General features: G+C 45.4%; 1 protein-coding gene across 1 annotated transcript in view; it reads right to left on the bottom strand.

The window, feature by feature from the left end:
• Window positions 1-11,169: 11,169 nt before the first annotated feature.
• Window positions 11,170-22,996, bottom strand: part of tgfbr1b (transforming growth factor, beta receptor 1 b) — a 33,523-nt gene continuing 21,696 nt past the window's right edge. Inside the window, exons 4-9 of the mRNA XM_083668611.1 lie at window positions 21,882-22,112; window positions 21,329-21,496; window positions 20,722-20,878; window positions 17,696-17,820; window positions 17,287-17,417; window positions 11,170-13,545 (exon numbers count right to left, since the gene is read on the bottom strand). Coding sequence (XP_083524737.1) covers window positions 13,420-13,545; window positions 17,287-17,417; window positions 17,696-17,820; window positions 20,722-20,878; window positions 21,329-21,496; window positions 21,882-22,112 — 938 coding nt within the window. The 3' untranslated portion in view covers window positions 11,170-13,419. The remainder of the gene's footprint in view (window positions 13,546-17,286; window positions 17,418-17,695; window positions 17,821-20,721; window positions 20,879-21,328; window positions 21,497-21,881; window positions 22,113-22,996) is intronic.

Raw genomic sequence — 22,996 nt, 5'->3', positions numbered from 1 at the left:
AGTTAAAAGAGCAATACTCTGCATCTCTCCTTAAATAAGTAAGTAATGGCATTGCTTACTGAATGTTTGGCCTACCAGTTGTAACATTTGTCTTCCTGTAACAGTTGACATTTGGTTGATAGCCTGTTCGCATTAAAATGTCAAGAGTTGCTTTTGCAGTTTAGTAGGGTAGACAAGTAGCAAGTGAGCATTGGTAATACATCAGGGTAACAGAATATGTGGGCAATAGACATCGGCATATGGTAGGATAAACAGAAGAAAAAACAATAACATTGGTAAGAGAGCTGGCATATGTAGTGCCGATGTATGACCGATGGTCGGCAACGGAGCAGCTGGAGATCGTTTCAAGACGCACTTTTCCTGACGTATTACTGACAGAGGCCCTCTGAGAAAAAGATCCCCATGCTACCAGATGCTGCCATTTATGCAACGTAAGTGCATCAGAAACGTCTCGTAGTTTAGATGGAGTGTGTGCTTTGGTGGCTCAGGTTGTTTGTTAAATGAGACATTCTTGAATTAATCACATTGAGCAGCTCTGGCACAAGTCCAGTCCCACTCAGATGGTTTCTCACACATAAGTAAGCCAATGTTACCGCCATGATGATGATGATGAACACATGTATGTATGTATGTATGTATGTATGTATGTATGTATGTATGCATGCAATATTTCTGACATTTTCCTCTTCTACAGATGACTGGCTGAGTGAGGACCATGGACAGCTGAGCCATTGGGCAGGACTTCTGAGCAACAGGGAGGGAGTCAGCCATGTTGTGACCTGGGATGTGCTAGAGCCTGAGGAGGGATGAGGTCATCATCACCATTAAAGGGCAATAAAATCACAAGCCTGGGAGGACCTAGAGAGGGAGAGAGAGAGAGTTATGAAAAGAGGGAGAGAGAGAGAGAGGGGAAGATAAAGACAATGAGAGAAAGAGAGAAGGAGGAAGAGGAAAGAAAAGAAGATGATCGAGAGAGCGCGAGAAAGAGATGAGCCCATCTGATCAGCCATTCTTGCCATTAAATCCATGATAACATGGTGTCTTGATCCGATTTCCGCAGGAAATCTGCATTTTCGTCAATTCTCAGACACTCCAAAAAGGCAAGTTATCCATTCGGAGGAGGCGTTGGCCCCGATACTCTTTTTAATGGACTGCATTTGCCTCAGATTTCCATAACAATGGGAGAACATTTTGCGTGCAATGCTAATAAATGCAAGCTCTCTGAACTGGGGTGGGCTTATCTTGCCAGTTTCAAATGGACTGTAGTTCGCATTTCTCTACAGGGGAAATGAGAGGCCGATAGTGCGGAGCCCAGAAAGGGGTTCTGAGTTAATGTACTTTGTAAGCCTGTGACACATCGATAGTTAGATCGGCCAATCGTGCCCCCTGTAATTTGCAAATGGCAGCCACTGCCAAATATGGCTGCTCTTAAAATTGGTCATTACCCCGCTTCATTTGAGACTCATTTCTCAGGCTCATTTCGTAGGCACAGCACACCCTTGTGAATGCACACACACAGAGAGAGCACAAAACCAGGAAACTGTGAGCTCTCCTCTCTTCTTAGTAACCTTAAAGCTCAAAGGAGCACTCTTTTTAAAAGAAGATATTGCTGGGAGGGGTTGCTGATTTGTGTCTCGGGGACTTCTGTCTCCGTTGGCATCAACAGATGTCCTCCAGTGGCCTCTTATAATTTACTATAAACAACTTTGAGAATCCTGGGTTGCCAGTGACTATTGAATATTGAATTGCATGTTATGAAGACTCTGCTCAAGGGCCATAAGTCATCATACATCTCATTAAAGGAAAAGGATGGGCAACAGCCTGGCAGTGGAGATCGCATTAACTGTCCCATAAGAGACATTTCCATTGCTCTCACTGTCAAGTAGAAACCCTGTGAGCTACTGTACTACCCCCACCACCCACACTGGCTCTTGCTCTGCCCAACACATTATAGCTATCTGTCCCAATGCCATGGGGCACAGATCTTGGATCAGCTGACCCTCCCTTTATGCTAACCTTAGCCGTAACTGACCCAAGGCCAGTGTCTAGGTGTGAACTTGACCCGCCACTCCCAGACACAACTAGAGCCATACACACTACAGGACCACCAGCACATCTCTGCTGCATCTCAATCGAGCGATTGAGATGATTCTGGGTTCCGAGATTAGTGTCAAGATGGAAGATCCTTGTACAGTACTTCTATGTCTAGCGTTAGGCTCTGACTGCTACCACTGAACTAAGTGGTATACTGCTGCTGAATGTGTGTGTGGACTGATGTCAGTAGCCACCACAGGCTGACCTTGTCAACAACCCCAGAGTGGGCTGCCCTCTTCAGGCGGACAGTCCATGACAATGATGCATCGCTCAGCAGGCAATAGGCCCAGCCTGCAGAAAGGCATCACCACCTCCCGTCTCTCCACCAGCCAACACACACACACACACACACACACACACACACAGAAGCAATCCCAGCAAGTGATCAAGCAACAGTACGGTCCTGGAGATGGGGGAGATTATCTCCGTAGTAACAGGCCTGACGTCTAGAAAATGTAGTAGCCTCATGGTCAGAAGTGGATAAACCAGAGACTCAACAGCTAAACGCCACACAAACACATTAATCAGAGGGGAGGGAAAGTAGGTCACACTAAGACAAAAGCCTCTGCTCCCTCTCTCCCTATGGTTCACCACGACTCTCACTTACCTAAAGTCCCTGGTTGTTAGATAAAGGGAGAGGTTGTTGCTTGTCCTAATGCTACAGGTTAACAAGCTGTGATTAGTGTAATGCTCATTAGGCCCAATAGTGCCTGACCCCTTCACTGTCTGCTGGGCCTCTATGAGTCTGGGTGTGGTATAGCCTATTAACATGGTGTTTTTAACTGGTCGGCAGTATGTTTATGTTTAGTTTGGAATTCATTCAAGAGGTTGCTACTGCAGGTTGTTAATACAGGGCATTTCTTCCAATGAGATGGAAACAGTCAGGGCAGATGTGGTTCCAAGCAGTGACGGTGCAGGAGGAACAGCACCCGTTATATATTTCTCTGTAGTGCCGTACAATTTAAACCACTTAAAAAACATCTAATTTAATCATCCCTTAGCAGTGAACAACTCTAGTATAACCATATTCATATGACGTTGGATATTCTCTCTGAGAGAAATCCCGGGCAGTGTGTGCAGTAGATCTCTGTTCTAATTATCCCGAAATCAAAGCCAAGCCATTACTGTAACAACAGGGACTTATGTATCAGCATAACAGAGTTTAGTTTCATTCCGTCCTGAGAGTGTGTGTAAATGGGGGCTAATTCCAAGGGCAAAGCTCTAAATGAGCACATGTTGCCAGTAGGTTAAATTGATTATCCTTAATCACCCTATGATGCCTAACCACATTCGATGTGGATTACAGGGTAATCTATGATTGGACTGCCAGGGGACCAGCCATTCTCTCTAGGTCAAACCGAGACACAGGCGCGTGTGAATGCTTCTGTACATTCATCCCGCAGCCTTTTCTCATAGCCACTGATCTGAAGAGACTGAACTGGTGAATGAAAAGTTATTTGAAATTCCTCTTCTACATCCACAAATTATATATATACGTCTAACTTCTTCAGTCACTTCAGATCGTGCCAAGAAGGAAGGATGAAAGGGAAGAAGGAAGGAAGGAAGAAAAGATGGGAGGGAATGAGGATGGGAGGGAGGGAGGGAGGAAGGATAGAAGGAAGGAAGGAAGGAAGGAAGGAAGGAAGGAAGGATGAAAGGGAAGAAGGAAGGAAGGAAGAAAAGATGGGAGGGAATGAGGATGGGAGGGAGGGAGGAAGGATAGAAGGAAGGAAGGAAGGGAGAGGGAGGGGAATGAAGGAATTACTAGAGAGATATTTGTAAACAGCCACAGGCTTTCTTCATGGAGAGAGTGTCTGACTGCCTCCACAGTCTGTGTACCATATTATTCATACCTGGGTTATATATTCAAGAGGCAATGAGCCAAAGATCTGGTTGACTTTATGTTAAATATTCATAAGCAGCAATGAATTACACACTAGACCACGTAGGATGCTCTCTGACATTCTGCACTCATGAAATGTAATGCATAAAATTCAGTGAATATGATACAATACTATGCTTGGGTGACTGCAGACGATGTGCAAAACCTGGAAACAAAAGCACCCACTCTTTGAAACCGACCACAGTAGGATGTAGCAGCGCAATGAACTGGTAGACAACAGCGCCCCCCTCTGGTAGTTTATTTTGTGTGTAAGACCTGCCTGCATTTTGCCTTACCTGCTGACTTCAACAATATTCTGCTCCCCCAGGAGGAAATTCAGGGCTTGAGCCTCAACAATTTACCTATTTGGATGAATCAATAACTCAGATGGCAATCGCTGTCCAATCGCTGTCATGCTATGGACGTCGAAAAGCCTTGGAAATTCACAGGGTTGATTCACAACAGTAACCTGTGCTGGAATGAACATGGTCAAATTCCTTGGGGATGCATTCCTCTCCCATTTCCCCGTAAATTTATCGCTTATGTTTCGTACACTTTCCCTGTGCTGTACCTTCACTGTATGTTTTTGATAGCACATTTTTCCTGCTGAATAAGCTCCTGCTTTCACACATACTAAAAGCAAGAGTAGAAAATAAATCACTGTCTGGATACAAGCTTTGAATCTATTTTTAGCCGCTGACTGCGCATGAAGACCAAACAGAAAGACAACCTCACAAGGCCTGGTAAATAAGTCCTTGGGGAATGTTAGTGCTAAATGCCACCCAGGTGAAATAGTACTGATGCACTGCCAAATACAGGGATCCTTTTCAGAGATGATTATCACTTTTTTTTTTATGATTTATGGTCACTTATAAAACCGCCTGGTTTCTAGAAACAGGATGAACTGCCTGGGTGAAGATGGTGTGTTTACTATGCACACTGTATCATGTAGTATACTGTATCATGTAGTAATAATATAATATAATAATATACGCCATTTAGCTGACGCTTTTATCTAAAGCAACTTACATTGCAGTGAGTGCATACATTTTTCAGTATATATGGTCCCAGCAGGAATCAAGCCCACAACCTAAGCATTGTTAGCACCATGCTCTACCAAGTGAGCCTCAAGTGAGGACCACTAAGAGGACCATGTAGTATACTGTATGATGTAGGATACTGTATGATGTAGTATATGATGTAGGATACTGTATGATGTAGGATACTGTATGATGTAGGATACTGTATGATGTAGTATATGATGTAGGATACTGTATGATGTAGTATACTGTATGATGTAGTATATGATGTAGGATACTGTATGATGTAGTATACTGTAGTATACTGTATGATGTAGTATACTGTATGATGTAGTGTATGATGTAGGATACTGTATGATGTAGTATACTGTATGATGTAGTGTATGATGTAGTATACTGTATGATGTAGGATACTGTATGATGCAGCGTATGATGTAGGATACTGTATGATGTACTGTGTCTGATGTCTGTTGCATGGTAATATTCCATTATTTGTGACGTTTGTTGTCACATCACTATCAAAATCAAAATCAAATCAAATTGTATTAGTCACTTTATCGCATACAGTTGTAAATGCATGTGATAAGTGATCTGGGCATCATCATAACTCAGACAAACCGGACACACACTCGCTTCATAGGCATGATGTCACTGTCGGAGAGGTGTTGTATTTTACCATTGATGCTCTGAGCATTCTACGTAGTAGAGAACAGGTAATGCAGAACCCTGCTCGCATTCCGAAACCTAGTCGCACCGTGCCTCTACTTCACGCTCTGCTATAGAATCCTCTTCAGCTCCTTCTCCTCCCAGGTCTGGTTGCTGCACTACAGTCAATGGCAGCGCAGTGCGTATGGGACGTGGGAGGCAGCAGCAGAGATTATGATTCAGCCCATCGATTTCCTCATTTAGTTATTGACCCCTTTGCTCACAGAGGCCGCGGAGCTCCCTCATATCTCCACACAAGAAGCAACCAGAGAATTTAGTATGGTGCACACACAGACCAACTCATGTACAGTAAAATATGAGGTGTTACAGCAGTAGCTCTATACGAAGAAACCTTTACCAGAGACCTTCATCAAAGACAGGGTTAGTTTAAACAGTAGTTTACCTCGAATCAACACTGCCCGCGTTCTAGGAATAGTCAACCTTTTTTTTTTTTCTTTGTTTGTCTGTACCTTTCTGATTGTTCAGGCATGAGTCATGACATGCATAGAAATAGTGTGTTGTTTTGGCAGAGACAGAGGTGTGGAGAAGGAGAGAGAGAGAGAGAGAGAGAGAGAGAGAGAGAGAGTCTGAACTATACACTCGATTAAACCAGGTGACAGCCAAATGAGCTTGGGAGTAAAAGACAATAGCACATTTCCATTGGCAGTTTGCTTCTGGCACCCTGCTTTTTAGTGCACCTGCTGAAAGTATGTGCCTTTAATTGGCAGTGTCACAAAGATCGATGAGGGGCAATAGATAGTGTATAAGCCTGCCTAACGGACCACTGCCTGCCGCCTGTCTGCTCGTCCCAAAAGCACTTCACAATCAATTTCATCACAAATTAGATATTGGGCCAGGATTAGCCGACGCAAAGAGAAACCGACACAAAAGGATTACATTTGCATCCTAATGGTGGCCCAACAAAAACCTATTAACTATGTAAACTATATAAATCTATATCTATATGTATTCAAAGTATTATACATCTCAGTAACTCCACACACTGGGAGAGGTTGCTTCACACACAATGACAACTGCAATGCATACTACAGTAGCTGCAGTGTGACTATACTATAACCACAACCTCCAAAAAGGTTGAGTACTGTTAAAGCCAGACATTCACAATTACTTGAATACTTGAATTACTTGAATTGGCAGCATTCACCTTGATGCTAGTTCTGTAGAGAACGGCCTTGTCCGGCAACAACCCCAAGACGCTTGTGTAGATCTGAATGTACTCAATATACATCTTGCAACATGGCAAAAAGTCCACTTAGCCTATGAGCGGGCAAGGTGGAACTACCATCATGCGTATGCCTATCCAACTCTTTCAAGTCTATATTATACACCATTTATCTGACGCTTTTATCCAAAGCGACTTACATTGCAGTGAGTGCATACATTTCAGTATATATGGTCCCAGCAGGAATCAAACCCATAACCAAAGCGTTGTTAGCGCCATGCTCTACCAACTGAGCCACAGGTGAGGACCACTAAGAGGACCATGTAGTACTGTATGATGTAGGATACTGTATGATACTGTATGATGTAGTGTATGATGTAGGATACTGTATGATGTAGTGTATGATGTAGGATACTGTATGATGTAGTGTATGATGCAGAACCAAGAGGGCTGGGGTTTAGTTTCTAGACCGGGCAGATGTTCCAGAAAACTGCCGACTCTCCCTTTGACAGGAAAACATTGTGTGGTCACCTTGAAAGGCCATATGCTGCTACTCCATTCTCTTTGATATGTAGCACATCCCTTTCATCCGTTGAGGGTGAAGTAACACAAAAACATCTGGACACAAAAAAACAAACAAAAAAAAACACACCGACAAGCTCTTAAAGAAACTGTTTCATTTTTTTTTTTTATTCACAGCACTTTCTACTCCAACTATGTTAGAACATGAGCATAAATCTGCTACTTTCCTACGTTGATCTTTCATTCTTCTGTAGACGCTATAAAAGGGTAATACATAAGCTTTAGAAATCAGAGAGGGGCACACAGGCGATTCTGAACTCAGCTTCGAGGGCTTTAGAGTCTGTCCTCGACACCTCCTCATGATGACCATTTAGAAATGAACAGAACAAGGCATTTCCAACACAGCTTGGGGGTGGGGGGGGGGGGGGGGTTGACATTGGTAAAGCATTTACATTTCTGACAGAACATAAGTCAAATACAGATTATGGTAAAAAGAGGAATATACTGCTTGGGCATGACACAAACAAAATACAATGCCATTTGGGCAAAAGTACCATTGACAAGTAAATGTGTATTCTTCAATTTTACATTTCATAGAAACAAAAAAAAAATAGCAAACTTGGAGTAAACAAATCGAATATATACACTGAGGTAAAAACACATTGGTCTTGAGAGGAGGTATTTTCTTCTTTAGAGTTGTATGACCTTTTTTATATCCTGTTAATGACATTTCAATATTTTTTTCAGCTTTTAATTGTTTATTTATAAAGCAGGTGATGCAGACATCGGAACACAATCACATGCAGTTCATCATTCTCGGTTGAAAAGAAGAAGAGTATAGTCGAACTTAGGCACCAAATAAAACATGATAAAGCTTTCTTCTGCCTTTACACAACGGTCTCACTGCAGCAGCCACGCACAACACGTTAGAAGCACCTCGGTAGGTTAGCATTTCAGCAAACAAGACCCTTTTGTGACCCAAGCCATTCTTTCTTGCTATGGTAATTTATGGGCATCTCCATAATCATAATGCCTGCTCTTTCTGGCCCTACTGGGCCACTGTCCCCAAAGGTTCTAGGCCCTCTTCACAGTGTCTGGATATTAGCATAGATAGAGATCATTAAAATTGTGACCATAAAAGGACAGGGTGAAAATGGAGAGCCCAAGAACCATGCAGGCCGGAAAAATTTGCATAAATATAAGAGAAGGACCCGTGTGCATGTCTGCATGCCAACAGGGCATATGTACATGACCTCTGACAAATTATGCAAATTGTGCTCTGGTTTTCTGTATGGCGTCTCTCAGGAAGGTTGAGCTGGTTGAGTTTACATTCACGTTTAATTTCAGTGCTGTTTAGAACAGTCACTGCTTGGCATAGTTAATAAACCCTGGTCTCAATTATATCACACAACGCAAACTTAGCGTGGTTAATTAGTGTTCCTTGCACTGTGAAAAAGTAGGCAACTGTGCGATTCTATATGAAAAGACTGCATATCAAAACATTCAACCCAATCGACGCCTGTACATGATGTAATTGACTGATCATATCTTCATTGGATTTGAGTCACAAAAGGGTACAGCAGACAGCGCCATGATGAACCAAAGATGGCCGCCATGGGCTTGCTTGGACATCCTTGCTAGGCTGCGGTTTGACTATCCAACCTTCTCCTCAAAGCGCACACTTGTTCAGTCTCCCTCATGGATTTAAAAGCAAGCCAATGATGTGACAAGTACGGTAGAACCTCCCTCTAACCCATGCTTTCAACCAATCCAAGGCATTTTAAACCCTTGAGGGAAGAGAATTAGGCGAATTCATAAGTGTACACTTCGGGGAGCAGAGAGAGCAATAGTGGCTGCAGCCTTAGGAGTGTACCCTCTCCCAGTTCTGAGTGGAGAAAAGGACACCAGTAGGGAGCAGCTCGTGAGACCAACCAATCACTCTCTGTGAGAACTAGATCGCATGACTCGTCTCAGAGCTGGCCTAACCAATCCCAAGCACCTACTCCCAGGTGTGTTTGCCCTTGAGCCAACTCCTATGGCCAGCTATCGCTGCCTCACCATACCAACACAGTGAGGCAGTGGGTCACAGAAGCTGGCTAAAGCACATGAAACAGACCTGCTGCCAGGCAACCTACTACTCCCTTACCACTCCTGCGGATCTCAGACGATTGGATAGGTGGAAGCAATATGACGACATCTCTGCCAATCAGAGAGCAAGATGAAGCCATCACCATATTGATCATATCTATCCATTCCTCTCAGATCTAAACGAGTGCCTCGGCCAGGGACAAGGGCTAGCGGCCGATATGGTATTGGACTACCTGTATATACATGGTTGGAATCGGAGGTGCAACGGTATGGTGGTTTGTTACTGTAAGTCATAGCTGGTGTTGTGTGACCCCTGTGGCCAGTACTGAAGATACCTGCATGCTGCTGAGAGAGAGAGAGAGAGAGAGAAATACCTGGATGTGTATGTTTACAGTTAAGTCACATTTGATTTGGAAACAAAAAGAAGGCTGCTGGTGATTTTAAGACAGAATGAACATAAGCCCAGTATTGACTACCAGAGGCATTGTGAAGGTTGTTGTTGTTGTTGTTGTTGTTGTCCCAGAGAATGGAGCTGACCTTGCAACTAGCACGCACTCAAGAGAGCATTATATATATATACACACAAAACCAAATTCATCATGAAAAGTTCTGTTTCGTTTCTTCCTCCTTTTGTTCATCTTGTATCATAGCAGCAATGTCCGTTATTCTTTCTTAATATTAGCATAGCTTTCACGTTTTTTGTTCAAACTATTTCTGCTGACCAACTGAGCGAGTCAGAGCCTCCAGCCTGATACACTAAAGATATATTTAGATATTTACATTTTTTTTTTTTTTTTTTTTTTTTTTTTTTTAATATATTCTACTTTCTCCACCTTTCTCCAAACATTTCAACGTATTTTATTCTTGGAGAATAACATTTTCATCTTCAGAAAATAACTGGAATCATTCACACAGGTGCATACAGTATGGCACAGCATACAATCAATCTACTGTACATCTAAACGCCATTTTCTCTCTGATCAACACTGTTAAAATGGTCTTCCTTTCCTGTTGAAAGGACAACCAAGGAAATGAACACAGAAGGAAATGCCTCAATGGATACTTCAGCACTTCTCTTAGGGGTGATGGGTACTTGCATTCTATACAAAGGGTTAGAGGTTGACCTGATGCATCAAAAAAAAAAAAGATGCTGAATCCCAATCAGTCCCCTAGCCCTCAACCCTCCTGCAGATCTGAGAGGAGGGGGATAAGTATAAGCAACAGGGTTAAAATCCCACCCAGCCTATCTGGATATAAGATACCCTACTGCTTAAACCAACCCTTCCATGTCTACAGGAGGGGCTCAGGAGTAGGGGCGATGGGTCGATTTGGGATTTAGGCAGAAATGAAAGTCCCAACCCCCCCATCTCTCTGACTGGGGGTCTACAGTGGGTCCTGTAGACAAGAGCAACCTGGCACAGACCTACTAGGCATCTGGGATATGTACATCCAATGGTGGCTCTCGCCCAAGAGCATTGTGACCAACTCCTTGTGACAGAACAGTGGTGGACAATTTGTAGCAGCACAGTGGCCGATAAATACAACGCATCATAAGAAATCAAACACACAACCTTATTGCCACACAGGTAAACATGCAGAGGGTCAGAAGGGCACTTATTGCTGAACAATCAGATGGGATTTTTCGGGGTTCGCTCTTTTTATTTTTTTGGACACTGATAGCTGATGTGGTCATTTCAAAATCTTGCTGTAAGATGATGTTTCGCTTAGTATGCTAAAATAGAGCAAGAATGACATCATGTCTCGTCAACAGACTACAAGCACAGTCCAATTTGTATAAATATGCAGCTTGCAGGTTTAAGTGTGTGGCAATACAGTACCTTACCAACAAAAACAAACACATTGTTAAATCTGGTGCTACATTAACTTTTTCTTTTATATAGAATATTGACCCTACTTCATAGTAATCATTTATAATCTTTTTACAAAACAAGAGCAATCCTGACTCTTTCCATTGGTCCCTTAAGGCTTGCTAAGCTGAAATGTCAAGCTATTTACTGTACATATTTTTTTTTCTTCTTCTTAAAATGTACATTCTAGTAGAAAAAGTTGCCACAAAAACGTTGGAAAACCTATGGCTTAGTAAATATCCATTTGCTATAGGCTATTTTAATGAATGTACCTCATCTTTTCTTTAAAAGAGACATTTCAAACAATGAATGTGTGTTGCTGTAGCACACGTTGAAACAAAGAAAAGACCAATCCAACAATGCATGTTTATAGGGCAACTTCAGTAATGCTTGTTTTTTTCTCTTTCTCTTTTTTTTGTTTGTTTTGTTTTTGCTTCTTTTCTTTTCCTCTAAAGCCACGTTCCCAGTGGCGTTAGCTTAGTCCTGTGGGCCGTAGCCAACCATGGGTCTGGTGTACAGTTTCTAGAGTCACCATGTGGGCTCTCCGTTCCAGACAGAGAAGACAGAGAAGACAGAGAGGGAGAGAGACATCCCTTGGTTGCTGTGATGAGGAGGAAGGGGGGGATGGCTGAGAGTGACAGGAGGAGGGGGGGGGGGGGGACGACGACATGGCACCAGTGTGTCGGTTTTGTTGTGGCTGCCCCAGTAGGGAGATGAGTCGCATGTTCCTTCCGTGTGCATAGGAGGAGCACTACCCACAGACACGGCTCTGGGAGCACTTCTTTGAAGACTATGCGATCGCATGCACGCACACACACACACACGCACACACGCACACGCACACACACACACGCACGCACGCACACGCACACACGCACACACACAGGGCCCACATCAACGGACAGAGGAGGAGGAGGGGAGTAGCTTTAAAGCAGTGGCACTTTCCAGTATCACCTGGCTTGGAAGGCATGGCGGTGGCTGTTGTTGACGACTACGTTGTTGCTGTAGGTGTAGTAGCAGAGCAGAGTATATAAAATAGATACATTTATCTATATTGCATATGTCATAACATGTTCGCCAAGACTGAATGAGGTTGCGTCCAGTTTGTTGTTTGCAAAAAAAAAAAAAAAAAAAAAAAAAAATCTAAAACAAATAATTTAAACTGACCTGTAGAACCCCCAGTTGATACAAGGGAGAAGAGAAAACACAAAAGGTGCAAAATGTTCCAGAGAGGTGAATCCACACAGCACACCAGCATCTCTCCGAGGAAAAAAACCCCCACATAAAAACAACAAAAAGAAACGCTGATTTTAAGTACCAGATGTGGAAAATAAAAGCTAACTAGTTCATTCCATCTTTCCAGAGCAGTTCTAGAACGCGAATCGCCCCCAGTGGCAGAATTCCACACTTGTTTTTGAATGAACGCAATGTCACCTGAATGTTAAGACCAGCACTCATGTAACTCTTGGTATGTCTGATGAGGTTTGTGGATTTTTCTTCGTCTTTTTTTTTTTTTTTTTTTTTTTTTTTTTTTTTAATATATCTTCTCCGGTTTAGCTGAACAGCATTGGCAGATGGGTCACAAGCAGGGCGGGACTACAGCAGTCTGTAATTGCCCTGATAGGTCCTTCAAGAGCACAGGCGGGGGGGGTGGGTGTTTTTCACCAATCATGAGGGGTTTGGGAGAGGGGGATGGAGAGGGGTGAGTGGGTGGGGTTTGTACTGGCACAGAGGGTGAGCCCCCACCTGTTCTCTCACCTCCCAATAACATCATGCAGTGAGATCCATCCACCGCCTCGCAAAGGCGTGACACGTATGTAACCACATACAGATCCTCGGGCCACGACGAAAGATGGATAGCCACGTTTAGGGAGGAGGGGGGGGAACGAGCAGAGCTTCATCATGCTGCTTCACCTCCCCCATCCAAACAGAGACTTGGGAACGGTGTAGAGACGTTATGATGGTAATAATAACAATAATTATTATAATATGAATAAGTAATAAGAGGATCGAATGAGCGCCGTGGCTCTGCTGGGTCTACATTTTGATGCCCTCTTGTTGGCTGAGCTGGGACAGGGTCTTCTTGATGCGCAGGGCGGTCAGACGGGCAGCTCCATTGGCGTACCAGCACTCCCTCATAATCTTAGCCATCACCCGCAGAGCCTGGGGGGGGGGGAGAGAGAGAGAGAGAGAGAGAATACTTTATTTGGGTTCACAATAAAGCATTCAATAAAATAACCCAACATATAATGAAGGTCATACCAATAGTCATGGACAGAAGTACCACCGTCTTCGCCACACAGCTAAGCTTCCCACAACAGCTGACCCTGAACAATATCTTGCAAGGTGCTTGGTGCGTAATGTCAGCTCATGCAGGTAATGGCCAAGGCTGAACCTGAACCCAAGGCCACTAATAAGTGTGAATAGGGGCTTGTATTTCAGGTGTTTTGTAGAAAAGACTTCCTCCACATAATACGGTCACCTCTCCCTAGCTTTCATCAGCAAAGTCAGGTGTATTTGGCACATTAGAAGTGTCATGCTTGTGAATTTTGCAGCATTTGGGAATGCTTGTGATTTTAACGGTTGATAGTGAACACACACACACACACACGTACACGCAGGCGCACGCACGCACACATGCACGCACACACCTCTGATCAATCATAACCACCGCCTCTTTAGAACCCATTGATCTTTTAATAGGTTCCACGTTTAGATCTCCCTCAGGCGGTCGCCACTGGTGTACAAGGTGACCTACCACCTCAATCCTTCCTCTCAGGGATTAAAACCTCCACCGCTGCTACTTTCTCAATTTGTCAAATTCTGAGAGCTTGTTTAGGATGCTAGTGTTTGTTTTTGAGTGAGCAGAGCTGGAATCAAACTTACTGCCAGTCTTGTAAACAGCATCTGTTTTCGGTATCATCTGTCTCCATCTCTCTAAAGCCTGTCGAGGAGCTATCTCTGGGACTTACTCCAGGGCTCATTAAGACAAAATACACGCATTTAAACTAACGGTGACAAATACTCTTCAATAAGCTTCATGACAAGCATTCTACCCACATCTGGCAGATCCTCCTTTTTAATGGAGTTCCGAGATGTTCTGAGATCTCAACTCGTCAGGCAGCTAAACAGATATCTGTACGTGTTCTTGGGGCACGTTTCCCAAAAGCTTTGCGGCGCTAAGCTAACCTCTCGCCCATAGCCCACAGTGGACCTAATAGAGCACGGTGCTCTGTTAATGCTAAACGCTATTGTGAAACTCGCTCATGAATGTTTTCCCTCTGCTATTCAGTTTGGTATGTACAGACATTAACCACAGGTGCCTCGTTTTCAGAACCAGACAAAGAGTCTGGCACAGGAACAAAAGAACAGCACACCAGGGTGTTTCACTCTCACCATCCACAGTCTGTTGACTAAAAATCTACATTACACTGAATCATAATCCAACAGGCTTAATTACAAATTAATAATTACAGCTAATATCAACAGAGCTCCGTCTGCTCTGAGTCAACTGAACCCCATACAAGGCCACAAACATAACCCAAACACTGGAATCTAAATGAAGGAAGTGTTTCGAACAACTCAGCCAAAATGTCTGGTAATGGATAAACAAAATCAGGAACTGTCTGAGACTACGCTTCTTGAATGTGAAACTGGAGAGGAGAGACTCATGTGAGAAGAATGCACAGGGGAGATGTTATCTGGAGGCAGGCTGTGGGCTAGAAACCACAGGAAACCACCTTGTGAAGACACAGCAGGGGTGCACATAAGAGGGGGAGGGACGCCGCAAACACCCGCGCGTGCGCACGCACACACACACACACACACACACACACACACACACACACACACACACACACACGGTCTGTCAGGAGCTTCTTCCAGAGGTCATTACTTGGTAATCTGTACCCCTGATACGCAAGCACACGCATAATGTGAAACCAGGGTGGTGTTTGGAGATCGTGTCCCAGAGCGGGCCTTCCTACCCGCCTGGCCCGTCCCTGGAGTGGCGTTTGACAGGGACAAGCCTGTCAGCTTCGCCCTCTTGTTGTTTGTCAGAGCACCGCTGACTCACCATGGAACACCAGACATCTCGACATCCAGCACGGGGGTCATGACGAATTTAGATATTTTTAATGACAGAAGTGCATTGAAAATTACCTGTTGTTGTTGTTTTCAATTAGGATTTTTCTCAACTCATGAATTGAGTGAATTCAAATTAGAGATGACCCCCCAGCCCTGCTCAACAACAAAAGTCGTGAGTGTGTGTGTGAGTGTGAGTGTGAGAGTGAGTGAGGGTGAGTGTGAGTGTGAGTGTGTGAGTGTGTGTGTGTTTACTTTACAGCTTGACCTGTGAAGCAGTGCTAGCTGCTGAGATGCCATCTGGCACACAGTCTGACTCAATCTCACAATCAGCCACACAGTCAACAGTCTATTCAACCAACCGTAGCACAGCTCAACAGTCTATTCAACCAACCGTAGCACAGCTCAACAGCCGGGGGAGGTGCTGCTGACACCCTCACTGCAAAACCACCCCAAAGACTCACCGCACGCCTCCCTCCTCTCGTAATACTATTCACACCTAGGTCAACGCTTCTGTAATGGTATTAGAACATTAGCCGCTATTCCTCAGACCATTTGGCTATTCAGACTTTCAGTATCAGGGAATCTCGGTGTCAGGGACATGCATCTTAGTTAAAAAAGAGTCTATATCTTGTGTCTTGTTGTAAACACTGTCTTCAGCTCCAAACCGCTTGGCAGCTATTGTACATCCCACAACTGCCTGATTAAATTACAGGATTTTATTACTGTGGGAAAGGGTCTAATCTAATTGTTCTGTTTTCAGAGCAATAAACGCCAAAAAAAAAAAAGTGTGTGTGTGTGTGTACGTCAGCTGAGATGTCTGGTATAATGGACTGGAGTAGGACTGCGGTCAGGACGGAGGGGAATTTGAGATGGAGAGAGAGAGAGAGAGAGAGAGAGAGAGAGAGAGAGAGACTGCACACTTTCAGGCAGACAGGTTGGTTACGTTACCCTCTAAGGAGAGAGAGGGAGAGTGTGATCTACTGAGGACTGAGAGAGTGAAGAGGCACGGGTATCACTACAGTGTTGTAGAGATGGACGTCACGGGTATCACTACAGTGTTGTAGAGATGGACGTCACGGGTATCACTACAGTGTTGTAGAGATGGACGTCACGGGTATCACTACAGTGTTGTAGAGATGGACGTCACGGGTATCACTACAGTGTTGTAGAGATGGACGTCACGGGTATCACTACAGTGTTGTAGAGATGGACGTCACGGGTATCACTACAGTGTTGTAGAGATGGACGTCACGGGTATCACTACAGTGTTGTAGAGATGGACGTCACGGGTATCACTACAGTGTTGTAGAGATGGACGTCACGGGTATCACTACAGTGTTGTAGAGATGGACGTCACGGGTATCACTACAGTGTTGTAGAGATGGACGTCACGGGGGAGATTCAGTTAGTGGTTGTAATTATTCTTACTTGGAAGCCACGGCGCTGTGAGACAGGGACTAGCCTGAGAAGACTCTCCAAACAGCAGTGTCTCGCACACTGATTTTCGCTTGAGGGGGCTGGCAAACTAATCTGGCAGGCTGCTATGAAGTGAAGATTCTACTAACTTCTGTTTTTTGGATCCTTGCCATCCCAAAGTTCTAGCTACCTCTCAACAGAAGTGGCTAACGGACACAATTCCTGCCTCTCTTGAGTGACGCTATCAATACAATAAAAGTGGTATTGTCAGGTTAAAAATATTAGGAATTTCTGAGAAATTAGGAAAAAAAGAACCTTATCGTGTGGGGATTAGTGGATAAAAGTGTGGGCTGTGGTGAAACGGTAGTGATAAAAATGTAAACAAAGATTGTTGGGACGCACCTCGCAGCTCTGCCACCTGTTTGGAATGTTGGGCCGTTGCTTCTGCTCACACACGACCTTCCTCATCTCCTCTACTGAGGGGTCCGACTGCACCAGCTCATGGTAGGGCAGCTGGTAGTCTTCATGGATGCCTGATAAAAAATAAAAAAATCAAATGCACATGAGACTCATCTTATCTTATCAACTCATATATATATATATATATATATACACACACACACATACACATATATATATATATACACATACATACATACATACATACATACACACACACACACACACACACACACACACACACACACACACACACACACACACACACACACACCCATGTGAATAAAGTAGTCCTCTATCAGTAAATGTGGCTGGAGAGAGAAAAGCTATGGGAATAAGGAAACACACTCACCTCCGATAGAGCATCTGCTGGCTATTTCCCAGAACACCAAGCCCATGGCGTAGATATCTGCTCTCTTGAACGACTCAAAATGCTTCATGTTTATGGAGTCGTCTAGTACCTCTGGGGCCATATACCTGGAGAGAGATGTGGAAGATTGGTGACATTCACACCTGACCTCAATCTCGTACCAGAGAGATACAACCTAACCTTTACAGTAATATAATATATTATCTATTAATAAGGTTAGTCTTATTGAGACTGCAAGGGAGATGCGTACAAAAATGAGAGCCACTGGTGGTTCAATATCACCACTCTAATCCAAGGCCTCCTACACAGAGAAGAGGGTTAAATTGAATTCTTTGAAGCAGAGTGGCGTACAGATAATGAACTTCATCAAAGTCTATCCCTAGCAGTATTAAGATCTGGAAAACAATACACCCACAAACACAGCAGCTGACTTAAGACAAATGGCTAGAGGTTGATCAATATTTGCCAAACACACAAATTCCTCAGATTTTAATTTGAAAAAAAACACACAACAAAACAAAACCACTTATCTGCCAGAGAGAGAGAGAGAGAGAGCGCTACTCATGACAGCCACTGGAAAAACATGACACATTGTCCATCGTAGCAAATCTAGAATCTGAATACTAATACTGGCGGCTGGTCCCTGATCCTGCGTTTAGAGGCGGCCATCTTGGCTCTGCAAGGAGTTAACATGAGAGGGAGTGTCGAGTCTTTACTCTGTTCCACACATCCCGTCTAATCGCTTCCTTATCAAAAAGCATTGGGAGGGGAATATCCAAGGAGAGGAACCTTGGATCTTTCCCTTTAATGAGTCTTGAGAAGGAAGCGAAAAGGGAGGATGTGAGGAATGGAGACTATTGGGATGAACCCAGCCTCTGTGGCTCTTTGTAAGAGGTAGCCATTTTGGCTCTGCGGGGGTAACCCAGCCAGAGATACCAGTGGTATAATTCACAGGAAGGTGAAGTGAACACCTTCAGCCTTATTAATCCAGGTAGATAGATTCCAATGAATAAAAGGCATGTCGGGTTTTGATAATGCAATCCAGCACCACGCTGCGCAAAAATCCTGGGGAGAACCCTATGTTCCGTTGGGCTGCAACTATTATTAACTATTGTTAGAGATTGAGAGAGCATGAGAGAGAAAGAGAGAAAGAAAGATAGATGGATGGAGAAAAGGGATGCAGGGCAGTGGAGGGAGGGAGGGTCATGGCAGAGAAAGCCTGTTCCACAGGAATCCCCTCTGGCTAATGGCTAGCAGGCTGCCACATGCTTGTCAAGGCCGGAGAAGAGCCTAGTGAAGGACACTCCCAGCCGGATGGATGGAGAGGAGCCTATTGTAGGACACTCCCAGCAGGATGGATGGAGAGGAGCCTATTGTAGGACACTCCCAGCAGGATGGATGGAGAGGAGCCTATTGTAGGACACTCCCAGCAGGATGGATGGAGAGGAGCCTAGTGAAGGACACTCCAAGCAGGATGGATGGAGAGGAGCCAGAGATTTCCCTTAACATGTGACCAAACCATGCAAAAAAGGTTCCTAGTTAAAGGGTATGATAGGGCCCAGAGTTTCTCTGGTCAGATCACACATGGTCCGGAAAAGCTTCAGGCCCTGGTTAGAAACAACAACTGTGAAGAGAAGAAGTGGTCATCTGTTCCAGCTGGCTGTTTCAGCAGTTTATACGAACCTCTGTCGTCGTGACTGGGGTCAGCTGAACGACAGAGAGCTGAATGAGCTCATCAACTCAATTAATTTCACTCCATACCGAATAGCACATGCAGTGTGTGTGTGTGTGTGTGTGTGTGTGGAGCATATTGTGGTATGTAATACTGCTAGTGTGGCAGGCACCCAGTCAATGACAGGAGCCAGATATGATCATCATCGTGGGTGGGGTGTTAGACTTGCTTTTCATAGCTATGAGCCGAGGGGTTATTGAAAATACGCGAAGCATTGGCTGACAATTTAAATCTGGAATGGGGGATGAATAATTGAAGCACTGGCGAAGACAAGGTCTGACTGAGCATGGAGACGAGGTCTGACTGAGCATGGAGTCTGTGTTTTCTGAGAAGCTGTCTGAAAGGCGCTGGCTAGAGCCGCTGCTGCAGCAAGCGAGACGACGGCGCATTTGTATGAGCTGCGTGTTTCCATGAGCTGACTCACGCTCACACGCCAACCCTCCTCATCCATCTCCCTGACACATTTTGGAGCCGCTGAGAACAACCAGTTTCAAATCCACCTTTACCTCTGCCCCCTTTGGAGAGTGGCAGCTGTGGGAGCAGGGAGCCAAAATGGTGGTCCAAATTCGCCACCAGATTCTCACTGTGAAAAGACCCGAACTTCTCAGCCCTGTTTAGAATGAAAGCTCACTGAGCCATGCTGGACATGGGTAAGTAGAAGCACCTTTCAGCTCCCCCTCTGTGGCAGGAGCTTTGGAGCCTGCGGACAGCGGGGTCGTCACTATGAGGCCATGCTGCAGAGCAGGGAGCACAAGTCTTCCTCCCTGGTTTTAAACATACGCCCTAACCTTAAACACGACCCTTTTATGTTGTTATCTCAACCTTTGGCCGACCATAACCCTAGATTGACCCCAACCCTAGATTGACCCTAACCCTAGATTGACCCTAACCCTAACCCTAGATTGAGACCAAATAGCTAAATTGACTTCCTCGGGGTGCTTAGTAGCGTAGCACACTAATGCGCTTACCACGTAATAGCAAGGTTCCTGGTTCGATTCCGACCCTCCACCTATCTTGCATGTCATCCCTCCTGTCTCTCTCCCATCCTTCCTGTCAATCTCCACTGTCTCTATCCCAATAAAGCAGAAATGCCCTAAAAAAAAATATTTTAAATAATGACTTCCTCATCAATCTCGACGGTACAGACCGTTTCCACGTTGCAGCGCGGTCCTACAGTGAGGACCGGACAGCAGCACCCATCACCGCTAGCCGGAGGTAGGGGGGTTTGACAGCCGGTTAGCGGAGCCAGAATGGCACCCGTGTGAGGTCCAGTTACCTTTTGGTCCCCACTCTGTGGTTGGGGGCGATGTCGATGGTGTCGGTGGCAGAGTCGTGGCGGACGGCCAGGCCCAGGTCAGCGATACAGCACGTACCGTTCTTCTTTACCAGAATGTTCTTAGACTTCAGATCCCTGTGGGCGATGGCTGGCTTGCCTGGAGTTATGACATATGAAGGAGAGAGAGGGAGTGGGTGGGTGGGTGAGGGTTGGGGGGCAGGGGTCAGTGCAAGAGGTTAGATTGAGAGCTCACTGATGCCGGAGAAAAAAAACTGTAAAATGTCTGTTCCCTTTGAGTCAGACCACAGGTCATGTCCAATTATACACCACCAAAGGGAGGGAAGGAGGGGCACATCATGTCACGCTCCCACACACACACACACACACACACTACTCCCAAGTCCCTACTGGGCTCTTTGCTTTTCTGCTAACATGCCATTCTCGCAGAGGCTCCACTGGCAAAGTAAGCAGTGGCATTTATTCCTCCATTCTGCAGCGCTGGCTAGTGTGTGTGTGTGTGTGTGTGTGTGTGTGTGTGTATGAGTGAGTGTACGAGACGAAACCAAACATTTCTACCGTAAAAAGGGTCGGCGCCCCTGTGACTCACCTTGCGTGCCGACGATCTCCATGTGCAGATGAGCGAGGCCGCTGGCGGTGGACAGGGACAGTTTGATCATGCCTTCCACCGTGACCGTGTAGCGGTTCAGGTAGTCAAACAGGGAGCCGTGCTCATGGTAGTCAGACACCAGCCACAGCTGAGTCCATGTACCATTATCTAAAAGAGAGAGAGAGAAGAGGATGTTGAGGTTAATATACACAGTGATTCTCCCTCAGAGTGATCTACCGCCAGATGGTCAGAGAGCACCAAGAGCAGCTGGGCCTACTACAACCCTGACTCACCCCCCCCTCCCTACACACACACACACACACACACACACACACACACACACACACACACACACACACACACACACACACACACACACACACACACACACACACACACACACACACACACACACACACACACAGGGAAATGAGTGTCGGACATTAAGATAGCATAGACTGATAAATGGTATAAAGCAGCTTCTCTCAGGCCCCACCGCAGTGGTTCTACCACACTTCCTGACTTCCTGAAGGTTCCGAGCCGGTGTTCTAACCTTTGTTGTCGGCGGCAATGAAACCCAGGATGTTCTCGTGGCGGAGCATGACGGTCTGGTAGATCTCCGCCTCGCGGAACCAGGAGCGCTCCTCGCGGGACGAGAAGATCTTGACCGCCACCTCCTCGCCGCGCCACTTCCCCCGCCACACCTCGCCGAAGCGGCCCTTCCCGATGCTCTCCTGTAGGATGATGGTCCTGGCGATGGTCCTCTGCACCAGCAGGGGGAGGCCTGGGGAGGGTGAAGAGGTTACATACATTATCATAATGTTCCAACTTTTTATAAACATCTTTACCTGCGTCTCCTTCACTCACTGACACCTTGGCAGGAGGGGTGAAAAAGGGCATAGCCAGCTGGTGGAAATCATTATATGAATATGAATTCATATCGAACCCAAATACAAATTCCCCCCTCTACTAAAGCTCGACAGGGTAAAATTTTTTAATAATAATGCCCTGAAATGTTCGATAAAATGCTCTTGACAAATTAGGATCACAAGGGCACAAAAACAGCTCCCCATCATTACGCCAGGAACGGCTCATTTGGATCAGTGTGTGAGCTTGGAGCCTCCTATCTAAAACCCCGGCTCAATCTGCCAACGCTGATGGTGAGGCGTTAATTTCTGTTTGGAGTGGAGCGTGGGGCGACCCGGTGCCAGTTCTCTCACGTCCGCTGGCGTGTTGGGGTGGGCGAGAGCTTTACAACCACTCGGTGTCGGCGCCGCCACCGCCACCACCACCACCACCACCACCACCACCACCACCACCCTGTCATTAGACCTGCTGCTCCAATAACAGCTGACCCAGGGATGGCCAATAAGATAACTGCTGCTTTCACTCCACACACACACACACGTACACACACGTACACACACACGTACACACACACGTACACACACACGTACACGTACACACACACGTACACACACACGTACACACACACGTACACACACACGTACACACACACACACACACTTCGATCCTTCACTCGATCTTATTTACCACATCAGCAGGATGTCTCCCTGAGCACTGCACCTCAACCCACATGCACACACACACACACGCACACACACACACACACACACGCACACGCACACACTCACTCTCTCTGTCTGT

The sequence above is a fragment of the Argentina silus genome (assembly GCF_951799395.1).
Source record: "Argentina silus genome assembly, chromosome: 1".
NCBI lineage: Eukaryota > Metazoa > Chordata > Actinopteri > Argentiniformes > Argentinidae > Argentina > Argentina silus.
Note: the sequence above shows the minus strand (reverse complement) of the source record. Positions and strands in the feature narration are given on the sequence as shown.